Genomic DNA, 13,275 nt, shown 5'->3' with positions numbered 1-13,275 from the left:
CCGTATATGAAAAGAGATCAAATTTTGAGACAAGAAAACAACATCAAAGTTATAATTAAGTGCAAGATTACATTTTACTTATATGAAACTTTTCATCAGAGAAACGCTTGCTTTGAGAGCACCTCCTCATTAATCCTCACAACAGGCTTGTGAATCCACTAAAGAGCCAGTAAATTATCCTTGTCACAAGCAGAGAAATGCAGTCGGAGACGTGATGGGAGTTACAAAGGGTAATCCATGCCTCTCATTCCCATTGTTCATTAGAAGGCCTAGGCCTGTGGGCTCAAACACAAAGCTGTATCACAGAAATGAGCTTCTCCTTAGGATGTACTTCCTGTTATTTAAAAATTTAAAAATAAATAGGAAACAGAGATTAACATTACCCTGTTATCTTGTTTTCCTCTATATACCCCATTTCCAGCCACGAATACCTTGCTTCTTGATGGGAATGCTTTGGAAATATACAGATACATATTTCAAGAGTTTAAGAAGCATTCACATGCTCAAATAAATTAATATTGTCATCATTTTGGTTTATTCTATGGAAATAAAATGTATTACTGTGGAAATAGGGAAAAAGAAATATTGGAGCTACAGGTAGAGGATGGTCAGAATGAAAAAAAAATAAGATAGCAGACATTGATTGTTTAACTATCTAGTGTGCTCAACCCAATGTCAATATCACCTCCCAAAACCATACCTGCTTTGAATAGAAGGTGCAAAAGTAAGGCTTGTTGGAAATTTTGTATAATCATCATATAGTTTTCTATAATACTATAGCAGTTTTACAATTTAAGATGGTAAGGGTAATAGGAGAGATATCAAGTCAGCTGTAGCAGAACTTGTTAACAATTATCTGCTCCCTTTGGCCTATAAAAATGTAGCCCAACTAAATTTTTCACCTGTAATTGGCATGATGTAGACAATGTCCTCTCAGGAGACTTCTTCCTGTGTGGCCATCTTTAAACCAAATATCCCTTTTTTTATCATTTCCTGCTGTGTGTGCAATAAATCACTTGTAAGGATCATTTTTTTCAATCGAAGTTCCTTATTAAGCAAATGATATTTTTAATTTTAGGTCCTTTTCCAGTACTTGAAGGAAATTCCGAGTATATTTTTTGCTCTCTAATTGCTGCTTATTGTGATCTCTATCTGTCTAGGTATAGTGTTGCTAAGTCTTTCCCAAGTTTTGATCTTCTTACTCTAGACCATTTTGAAAGAAACTAACCTTACTAGAATTATTATTTTTTTGGAGACAAATTTAAAATTGGTAATACTAAAGGTCTTAACATAGGCCTTAGTACTGTATGTCTTATTTAGTAAAAATAAACTGCAGTTTTATTCATACTTTGGACTATTACTTTTATTCTAATAAAGTTATCTTCTTATTCCTAGATCCTTATGTCAAAGTGTCGCTGATGTGTGAAGGTCGAAGATTAAAAAAGAGGAAAACAACTACAAAGAAAAACACTCTAAACCCTGTGTACAATGAGGCCATTATTTTTGACATCCCTCCAGAGAACGTGGACCAGGTCAGCCTCTCCATTGCAGTCATGGATTACGATAGGTATGTGTATCTCTCTACTCACTGAACGGCAGCCACGTGTAGTCATGCACAAGCCAAACTCAGCTTTTCAGGTCATTTACTGCTACAACGGTTTTAATTTAAATTGGAGGAGGGAATATTGATTCCTTCAAAATTCGTTGTTTTCTGTGTTAGAGTTCTGGATTTTCATTTCCAAAAGAAGTCATCTTTAAATTAAAATTCACCTGGGACTGGTGAAAGAATGGGTCCAGAAGTGATATAGAACATATTCAGGAAAGCACTATTGTGGAGTCTTTTTACAGTAACAACAGAGATTATAATCAACAGAATTTGTTTTACCAACTAGGCTGGAATATGAATATCATGGTGCTTACCCGAGCTCTCTCATTAACTAGCCGCATGAGAGGACATGTTACATAATCACTTTGAGAATCACTTTTCCCATTTGTAAAACTTAAGCATCCTATAGAACTGTAAACAATGAGGAATAAGAGTGGCAAGTGAATAGTAGCCATAAGGATACAGCTTTGATGGCTTCACATTAATCTTAAAGCATTGCTTTATGGATAGTGCTTCCAGATCACACAGTTTGAGTCACTCCTGCTTTCACGAAAACATTGCAGCCTCCCCTATGCAGCTCTGAAGATCCTTCCCACTGCAGCTCTTACCTTTGCCCTCCCACTCTCCCCATTGCCTGGACTGTCCTCCAGCTTCGTGTATCTTGTCCCATCAACACCCCACATCCTTGCTTATGTCAGCACCTCTGTAAGTCTTGCTTTGTTGACCAATCCTCTTCTTCCTCTGAACTCTTGTCCTATCAACAGTTTGTGTCTCTTATTTGGGCCTTACTGTATACTTCCTCTTATTATTTTGCCTTTTAGATTTATACAATTTTTGGAAATGAATGCTTATGTTTTTAACCTACAAAATTATCAGCGCATAAAGAGTAGCTTAGTACATTTATTTTGTTCTAAAACACACAAACAAACACGAAGTGTCCATTTTATAGTATCATCACTAGGACCCTATAACTGAGAGAAATTAATGTGCTCAGCTCTGGCTTAGAGCTAGGGGGAAAAACACTGAAAAATAACATTTGCAAGCACCATCTATTAGAACATTTATAATTTAAAATTTAAATTATAATTTTTAAAAAATGTATAATTTTTAAAAAGTTCACTTGTGACTACTATTTAGAAAGAGAGAGAACTCTTGAAGTAGTTGGAATTTCAAACCTAAAAAAGCTGCAGATGTTTTTGTCAGGAGCCCCATTCTGCTTTGCCAGTTACCTCCGTTGATTTCTCACAGCAGTAAGTGCAGGTAGATGCAACTGAGCATTTGTCACTTGGGCAGTTTTATGGAAATGGATGCTAACAAGATATGCACAGGAAGACAAAATTTTTGTACCTAAAAACATGCTTGTCGGGGAATTTCATATTAAAGAAAATAATACTACATATACATATCTACATCAGTGATGGGAAAAAAGTAATGAAATTGTTCTAAAATCATCTCAGAAGTATCTTTGGAGATGTCTGTCAAAATTGAAAGCTCCTTCCAATGACATTCCATTCTCAAGAAGCAGCTTAACCACATGTGCTCTTCAGTCAACAGCTCATTTGATTCAGCTCCTGTCTCTGCCTCTTACTAAGGTTGTAAAGTCAGGCCAGCTCCTAACCTTCTGGGCATTTAGTTTATTTGTAAAACGAGAGAATGATAATAATGATATTCATGGTCATGGTGGGAGAATTAAGTGGGTCAGTACATTTAAACTACTTAGAACACTGACACATAATAAGCTCTCAAAAATATTAACTGTCATTATTATCATCTTGATTCATTGCTGTGAAAGCAGGACCTGAATAGAAAACACAAATGTTGTCCAGTATGTTTTCTGTTATGCAAAAATAAATCACATGCCATGCAACTGAACATAATCCTGCCCTATTTAATTGTAATACAAGTGGTAACACACTGACATATCATTTAGAGCCAATTAAAGAAAATTGGTACTGTATTTCTTGGTGAGAAATCTAAACATCGTTATAAAACATTAAGCCTCATGGAAAGAACAAGATTTGCTTCACATCACTTATATTAAATAAGACTGTTTGCAAGAAAGACACTCATATAGCTAAAGACCTACTGGTATTTCTCATTCATGCCATTTTTATTATGATGAAATGTGCTTAAACTACAAAGCACTGAAATGGTTTGTGTGTGCCTCTTATACACATTCATTTTTTGAATGTTGATACTGTTTAGTAAATGTTGATTTACTTAAGAGATTTCTTTCGGTCTGAAGTAGTATAATCTGCAAAATTATAGAATCTAATGTTTTAATCATATGTTTAAAATTCTACCAAGATTTATGAAGCTCCCTTTATCTTTGAATGTTGGAAATGAAAGTATAATATTCCACAAATCATAGGGTAGGACACAATGAGGTCATAGGAGTATGCAGAACAGGACTGGATGCTGAGGGTCTTGGGCGAGACCACTGGAATGAAATGCTGGCCTATCATCGAAAACCAATAACACACTGGCACCCCTTGCTGGAGGTAAGTTTGTGAGTTCCTTACATCTGCTCTTTTTGTTGTCTCTTTTACTTACATAGTATTTATCTGCTAACCTTTATCTGATATTTTATGTATTCATCCTGGTTAAAAAAAATAGAAAAGATTGTTCTTGCATTTGTCCCACATTCTCTAACATTTAATATTCAAAGTTCTGTGTGCCTTCTTGGATTTTAAAAAACACTACATTTTCTGGGCTTCGTATTCTTTTGGACAGTAAGCCATTTGCAAGTTGTTTTTTGTTTTTTGTTTTTTTGTTTTTGTTTTTGTTTTGTTTTTTTTGCATAGTCTGAAAACTTACATCTGTGAATGCTGGAGCAATCTAGTAAGTTTATTACTAACTGGAAACTGCATTTTTGTCCTTCTCTTCTGTAAGAAACAGTCACCTTACCCAGAGTTTTCCACAATCCCTAAATAAAAGTGCTGTCACCTAATATAACTTTTCTGCGTAACGGGGAAGATATGTCTCCCTCAACTCTGATCAGGAAGTAAAACTGCCCACAGGTTTTAAAAATATTGAGGTGTCAGTTTAGTCGAGTTCAAGGCTTGGCTCTGCTGTGTGACTGCTTATTGTAAAACCTCAGGCAAGTTGCTTTACCCTCTGTGTTTCTGCTCTGACTCTGAAATAGTGGTAAACTCAGAGTAAAACTAAAGAAATGCTGAATATTAAGTGCTTAGTGCTTCCTGTTCCAGCACTAGGGACTGGATTGAATGGGAGAGACTGTGCAGTATAATTGACTAAGTATCAGTGGGACCAGGTTCTAATCTCAGTTTGGTCACAAAAAAAACGCGACCCCGGCTGTGTTACTAAGGCCATTGTAAGGGAAATAGGATGAACACCGAATGAGCATTGCATGTTCACACAGGTGAACTGTCGTCGTCAGTATCTGTTTATATGTGAATGTGTCAAGTCTTTATCTGACTTCATAATTCAGTATAAATCATAAAAGATAGACACACACACACACAAATGCATCTACACACACACACACACACACACACACACAGAGAGATACCCAGTCACTTGGTGTTTTCCCCTAGAACTTCATAAGTGTAGACGTGTCTTCTCTGAGTAGCTCACATCTTAGAAAGTTATTTGTTTCAAACGGTGAATGTTGCCTAAAGTACACTTTACTGCTTATTGTATGATTAGTATTCTTTTCCTGATTCTCATCTTTTCGTGTGAAAAGTGAACATTAATTCTAAAAATCTAAAAAGGAGAGTAAAGCCATGTTGGGCAGGAACTCACTCTGAGTGGAGAGGTGGATTCTAATTTTGTTTCTCTGGCTGTCTACTTCTGAGCAGGCTGTTTACTCCGCCCCCAACTACACTTCTCCATGTTTCACAAAATTAGAGATAGAGAGAAATGAGATAATGTGAGCAAGAACTCTTAAGGAATGAGAGAAAGGTGCTTTATGACCAAGGCATAGTAATTATTTATTAGTGCTTAATAAGCAGCTTTACATTTCTCTGATGAAGGGGGATTCTGTAATAGGCACATATTTGTGTTTGGGAGTGTGTGGACACTTTTTTTGTCATAATAGAATATACAGGAAGATAAGCTACAATATAGTCATCAGAAAAAGATCCCAGATAGTTATTGAGAACAAGATTGTGTAAATATACATTCTCCAGCAAAATAGCTCCTTTTAACCCCTGTTTCTATATTCATTGGTCAAACAGAATATATGGACTAGGGACCTAAGAACTAGCTGGATTGTGCATTATAAGAAAAATAAGTATGTAATTATATATGTTGTTGTCACAGAAGGCATAAATATGAGAAGGGAAGAGTTATTTGAGAGTTGTGTCCATTGGTACAACAAAGACTAAAGTATCATGTAGAAAATCGGGTTCCTCCACCGTCGCGGTGGCTCATGCCTGTAATCCCAGCACTTTGGGAGGCCAAGGCGGGTGGATCGCTTGAGGTCAGGAGTTCAAGACCAGCCTGGCCAACATGGTGAAACCCCGTCTGTACTAAAAATACAAAAATTAACCAGGCTTGGTGTCAGGTGCCTGTAATCCAAGCTACTTGGGATGCTGGCACAGGAGAATCACTTAAACCAAGGAGGCAGAGGTTGCAGTGAGCCAAGATACACCACTGCACTCCAGCCTGGGCGACAAGAGTAAGACTCCATCTCAAAAAAAAAAAAGAAAAGAAAAAGAAAATCGGGTTCCTTTTATCTAGATAATCATTCATTTTGTTGTAATTAAACTTTTTAAATACACATAGGCATTGAAGGATTGTGCGAAAGTATCTCTGTCACTTGGGGCTCCCATCTGCCAAATGCAGTTCTCATCTCATTAACTGCCCGCATGATCACCTCCTGCCTTAGAGCAAGTGGAATGCAGTATCTTGTGTTTACTTCAGTTCTCTTGTGTTTAGTCTCTTACTGCTCTTTCCTAGAAATTGCCCCTCACTAAAGTAAACCAGCCTGGCCAACATGGTGAAACCCTGTCTCTACTAAAAATACGAAAATTAGCCGGGCTTTACTTTACTAAAGTAAACCATTTATTTTTTGTAGAAAAAAAGCTAAAACCCTGTTGTAAAATTTGAAATTATTCTGCAGTTGTAAATAGTTGTCTACACAGGGCTGCTCCATGTACGTCTGTGTACCATGCTCTGCCTACGTTCTATGAGACATCCATGTCCCTTCATGGTAGCAGAGAAGGTAAGTTCTGAAGGGCAAAGGGAGTTATGTATTTTTTTTCTTCAGAGATTCACATATTATGGTTGAATATTCACTACTAAAAGGGAGCAATGATTAACCACTGTATTCTGTTTCTGTACTAGATCATATGTTATGAAATTATTGTCTTTCAGTTACCTGGCCGGGCGACCAGTTTTGATAGTCAAGGATCCTGCCCTTCTCCTAAACCACCTTCCACACCATAATGCCTCCAAAATAAGACCATGATATTAAGAACCTAGGATCATGTGCTCATTGAATCAGAAAAAAAAAGTGGAAGGTTTGATTTCCTCATTTAAAATATATCCATAGTAATCAACGAACTTGATGTGCACTTTTTTATTTACTTTTATTGTTGATTTTTTAACTTTGAACATCAATACATTTTACTTGAATACATATAGTCCTTAGTTACATAAGGCATTTTATCCTTCGCGTCAAATGCCTGTTAGCACAGAGTGTTTTACTATGTTGTAATTCTTTACATAAGCAAAGAAATGGTTTTTTAAACAGTTCATATTTATCTAAAATTAAATATAGTTTATGCTGCTATTGTATAAAGTAGCAGATGTCACATATGTATGGGTTTGATTTTGTTATACTGGGTTCATTTCTAATTGTGCATGTGGTTCTATATAAACTTAAAAGGAGATTTTGAACTTAACTTACACAACAAATCCTTGCACAATCAAATTAATGTTACTTATCTGATAATACTTTCTTACATTCCCAGAAAATTACTTTCTTGGTGAGGTTTGGCTCTGCTAAACTCAAAACTTTGTCTCTCAAGCTTGTTCTTTAAAACACACAGACAAAGCTGTAAATTTAAAGAATCATTTTGAATATAAATTTAAGAAGTAATGCTTATTGGCTGAAAAATGGAGGCTGAGCCACTGTGGCTACCATTTTATACTGTTTTACTGTAACATTAGCTCAAATATCTGTTGCACTGTTTAACTGATATTTTTTTAATTCTAATAATCTTCACCTCAAATGTAGCATTAGTATTTCTAAGTGAACAGAATCAGAAGTTCATTTTTTAAGTGTTTGTAAGGTTCTCAAGTACTGTGACATGTATTTTTTGTGACTCGAAGCTATCATATGGATCCTGTATTTCGGATAGACCATACTAACAGACGCCAAAGGAACAACGACACTGTCTGTGTTCATCATCGTTTAGATTGTACACGGTAATGGTGACTCTTAAACCCAGTCAGAAGCTAATCATTGGAATTGGGTACTTTCATAAAGAAAAGATGATTTATTTTCAGCAAAATATAGAAATATACCATAAATATTAATAATACACCTTCAACGCTTCATAATAATAAACACATTAATTCTAAAAGCCCAGGCCTCCAGTCCTTGCATGAAAGGCATTTGCCTTCATAAGGATCAAGGTTCAGGCCACTACATGTAAAAACTATGCAAATGTTTTTACAAAACAGAACTTTCTTTTAAATCAGGTCAACATATTTTGTCCCATTTTCAGGCCCTGTTGGAAAGTATCTATACGAAATTACCCCAACCTTACTTTTGAGATGTGTGGTGTGGATAGTATATATTTCAAGCTTATTTCAAAATTGATGGTTTTTTTTAAAAAGGCAAGAAAATAAAAACATATTTACCTGGATGAGAAAATTTTATCAGCGGTTATGAAATTTTTATTTTTGTAAAATCCCATTGTTTCTAAATATTAAAAAAAGTTTTAAAAGCATTAACATTTTGTTGACATCTCTTGTAGTGATGGCATTCCTATTAATTAAGAGGTAAATATTTTGCACATTAACATTTTAAAGGCAAACATAGTTCTGCCTCAGATTTTTCAAGAATGCTTATACCACCCTAAGGGAAAACAGGTACACCTAGCTAACATTTTCTCATTTAAAATAATAGAAGAAAGCTGTTTGGAAACACTTGGCTACCTTGTCAAGCCTAAAAGGATTATTTGCTATAGGTAAAATGAAAGATGACACTTGCATTTTGAAATTATTTGTTTTATTGGGAAATAAAACTTTTCAAATGGGAAGACAAAGTTATACTATTAATAGAATGACATTTTTAGAGACAATTGTTTTATTACTAGATATAACTGAAGCTTAAAGTAAATTAACAATTACATTTCCTAAGTGAGTATAATTCTTTTCACCCAAAAACATATTTGAAGGACTTTTTGTTGATTCTTAGAAACTCGCTTTTCTTTACTTCCTAAGGAGAAAAAGCCAATGCTTGTGATGAAAAAATCGAACCCATTGGCCAATCAGAAGACTCTAATATGGGAATTGTAGATTAAAATAAGTTTTTAAAATAATTTTTTAAATGTTTCCTTGAAGTTAGAATAAACTCATCATGCAAGGATATGTGTTAATCCTGAGAAAGAGATTAAGAAGAGGAAATTCACCACAACTGATCTTTCATGTAATTCAGGAGGTAGGTTTATGCTCAGATTAATAAGGCATGATTGTTAAAAATGACAGTTCATATTATTAAAATGTAATCCTAACACTTTTAATACAACACACCCTCACTCTCTACAGCCCACACATTCATATACACATAACTTACCATCTTTCTGCTTGTAAGTGAAGATGAAATATTTTTAGTTTCAGTATTTAAAATAAGGTTGATATTACAAATCTCCTCTCATTTGTGTGGGACATCACATTTTAATGACAGTACTGACACATTATGAAGTTGCAGTTCAGGTATATAATGAATATCTAATTTCAGGGACTTCTTCAGGGACTTACCAAATATAAGTCTAGGGAAAAAAAGAGTAAGGGTTGATTCATTAGCATAACAACACTGATATTCTTTTTAGTTTTAGGGGAGGGATGTGTTGTTGTTTTTACGTGATTCACCAGGCAATCACGGGGATGAGGAAATTGAATATGAAAAGAACATTCATGTTTGTGGAGTATATCTTTTCATAAAACTCAAAACATTGTTTTCTTCACACTGGTTTCCTAATAATATTTTTCCCAACAATTGTTTTTGTCAGGCCAACCCTGTGTTTCTGATACTTCATTTAACATGTAAACATTTCCATATTGAATATATTCACAGTTCAGCAACAAGTATCATTAAGACTAGTGCTAGGGGAATAAAGACAGGAAAGCAGAGCCAAGCACTCACTTTCTTATGCAGTTTTGGGAAGTGTGTGCACGTTGTAGTTACTGCAGGGAGATCACAACTGATCAATACTGACTCAGGTTTTTGATAAATAAAAGCAAATATATTTGAACCTATTTGGTGGTGACATTTCATTGACATTCCCAACTGTGTTTATTCTCCTCTGATGTTTATTATTATAAATTTTTGCAACTCAATATAGAGGTATCAATCTCCTAAAGAATTCATTTAATGATTAATTACTAAAAATTGAAAAAGCCAGACTTCCAACCCTGTGGTCAACTTTCACTATCCATAAAACAAAATATACCTTATTTGAGGATCAGTTACCAAAAGAGCCAAAGACTATTACAAATAAAGGGACACAAAATCTTAACATTGAACATGTGGTAATTTCTTTAGCTCCTCAAAAAGAGTACTTGAAATTATTTAAGAATGTATATTTTTATAGAATTTAGTCTGATATTTTTTTTGCCACCTTAGTTGTAATACTTACCAGGTAATTTAATTGCCTGATAATAAAGAATACCCGGAGTTGTTAAGGATTTGAGAGCGTCATTTGACCTCTACTAAATAAAAAGAAAATGCAGAGTTTTCTTCACTTGTTTTTGAAGCTGCTCTGGTTGTTTTGAGGTACTCTACTTGATCTAAATTTTTATAAACTTTAGGCTAAAAATATATTGCTGTCAATGAGACATGATTCAAAGAATGAAAGTAAAATAATTACATGACAGTTGAGAAAAGAAGCTAAAGCATATGGAAATATGATATTGAGATGCAAAATCAAAAGAGGTGTGTGTTTTAACTTTTAGAGAAATGTATATAATTTAACATTGTTCCCAAAAAACCTATGACAGAGCATTTAATTGTTAACTCAGTGACATGGGTCAGGATACCATTCATCTGAACCTGCTGTAAAGACCCGTTATTTCAAAGAAAAGAATGAGCTTGTATTTTCTATGAGAAACAGTTAATTAAACTAAATGTTGTTTCCAATACATTATTCAGTGATACCCTTTTAGGTAAGAATTTTATGTTTTATTAAAAGACTTCTATATATGTACTCAATATTCTGTTAGTTAAAGTGAATGGTAATTTAATAAAAGATGTATTAGTAATTAGTTGTCATCTACCATTAACAGTTAACCAAAAAGATGTGTATTTGAACAGTGGCAGTTAATTAATACTCAGTTCAAGTGTCTTCTCATCAAAGTAAAAAGTTATTTTCCCTCTCACCCTGTTCATCTTGAACATAAGAAACCAGGGTATAATTTGGTGGCATGACATCATGCTACAGAGACTTAAAAAAATAAAGCACTCAATTAAAGGCTGAAGTGGAAGTGGGACTTAACAGTTTATTGAATGCAAACATTTTGAATACTAAAAGTGGTGACTGAAAAATAAGTAGACAATGTTTAAGAGAAAGGGTAGCCTTTTTCATGCCTGAAATGATTTAAATACACTCCTGCCTGGAGGAATTGATTAGGATGATACTATACTGCGACACTAGAAATGACTTGCTATTGATAGATACATTTGTATGGAAATATTTTTATCTCAAACTGACAATAATTTCTTCTAAACTCACCTGGACCATGAGAACCCTCTCCAAAAAGCAAAGTTATGCCTGATCTTGTCACCAGAGAGTAAAAGTAAGCCATTTTCTCCTGAAATTTCGCTGTAAGTGTAATCGGTTGTATGTATACAGATCCCCTTATTTACTGCACAGGGTAGTGGATTTCAGTTATTCAATTTCACGTTTTTGTTCCCTCAAAAATAATTTATTAGATATTAATGAATATTATAGATATAAGCCAAAAGTGTTAAGAGAAATAAATCTCAATGTTGGAAGGTTAATGCATTAGCTGTTTATTTCATCAACCCTTTCAAAATTTTTTGTTTAATTTTCCTAATCTGAGCATCAATATATGAATTATATTTGGCTATGATTTTTCCATAGAATAAAGTTTGTGGACCCAAAACAACCTATAATCCCTAGGTTATTTACAAACTGGTCATTGAATTATTCTGTATAAAAATTGCATGATTTGTTCTATTTATATTTATATAGATCATTTTGTGAGTTTCATTGTAATTTTTGTTTTTCTTTAAAAATACCCTGGAAGTTTTCCACTTAAACAACATAGTAATCTCCAGTGTGAATAGCTTCATAAATTTTATCACTGTATAAATAAACAGGTAGACCAACTCTAATATACAAAATATTTGCATTTATAGTTTGTTTTATTGACAAAATGTCCAGCCCAAAAGGTGTCATTCACAGTAGCTTGTTATTGACCTTTCCGACTGAAAGAAGTGATCGGGTTCACCTGCAAAATATGGAGAAATTATGGACAATGAAGCGAAACCTTTATTTCAGGATGAAGAAGTCAAAGTCGAAAAGAACTGCCTCACATTGTAAATGTGATGAGTCCACTAACGAATAGTCCAAGATGTTGCCAATTATCAATTATTCTAAACTGCCAGGAACCACTAAAATCCGTCATTTCACTTATAACATCAAATTATTTGGATCCATTATATCTGATTTTTTGTACCTTTAGTCCTTGTTCGTTAGGTGACTTTTCAGCTGAATTTTGTGATTTGATACTTGGCCATTGTTCAAATCAGTATTTGATTTCCGTATTATAGAACAGAAATGTTAAAATCTTTTGAAATTCGTGTTTCTGGCTTTTGTACATTGTAAACAGTCATTTGTGAAACTTGACAGCATATAATTGTATTACTTAGAACAAATTTTTTGCAACCACCTTTAAAAGATGTTACACAATGCAGTATTTTTACAATGTCTTCTTTAGAATGTGTGACTATATTTGTCAGGTTCAGATGAATTATGTAACAATTAAACCTCAAAGCTCTTATGAAGTATACAGTTTATGATTACTTTTGTAAAAGAAAATGGAAAGCATTTGAAATATAATTTTACTCTGTTTCATATGTACTTTGCAAAAGAAATAAAGTGATTATAAATTATCTTTGTCTGTGTTTATAGAAAATATATTTTCCAGATTTAATTTTGTGACCTTTATATTATTAAGGTTTTCTCTAATAGACATTATTTGTGGCATTCATTAGTAGTGCAGAATGATATGTTTATCAATAATCCAATAATTCAGGCACTGAATATATGTTAAAGGTCTTCTGCAATATATGTCATTTTTATCACAAAATTATTCATTTAAATTTTTTATTATTTCCACTAAGAAGCAATGAAACAATCATGAGTCAAGTGTTAAAAGCCGTAAATGCCATTTACACACATTAGCTAAATTTGTTTTACCTTCCAAAAAAAATCCCAAGCCCCTAGAAA

At 33.9% G+C, this 13,275-nt stretch overlaps 1 protein-coding gene across 1 annotated transcript in view; it reads left to right on the top strand.

Annotated features, from left to right (window-relative positions):
* SYT10 (synaptotagmin 10) overlaps positions 1–12,931 on the top strand; it is a 68,405-nt gene extending 55,474 nt beyond the window's left edge. Inside the window, exons 5-7 of the mRNA XM_050750082.1 lie at positions 1,396–1,567; positions 3,978–4,107; positions 6,947–12,931. Coding sequence (XP_050606039.1) covers positions 1,396–1,567; positions 3,978–4,107; positions 6,947–7,018 — 374 coding nt within the window. The 3' untranslated portion in view covers positions 7,019–12,931. The remainder of the gene's footprint in view (positions 1–1,395; positions 1,568–3,977; positions 4,108–6,946) is intronic.
* Positions 12,932–13,275: the final 344 nt, after the last annotated feature.

The sequence above is a fragment of the Macaca thibetana genome, chromosome 11, assembly GCF_024542745.1.
Source record: "Macaca thibetana thibetana isolate TM-01 chromosome 11, ASM2454274v1, whole genome shotgun sequence".
NCBI classification, from domain to species: domain Eukaryota; kingdom Metazoa; phylum Chordata; class Mammalia; order Primates; family Cercopithecidae; genus Macaca; species Macaca thibetana.
This window is presented reverse-complemented; position numbering and strand designations above follow the sequence as displayed.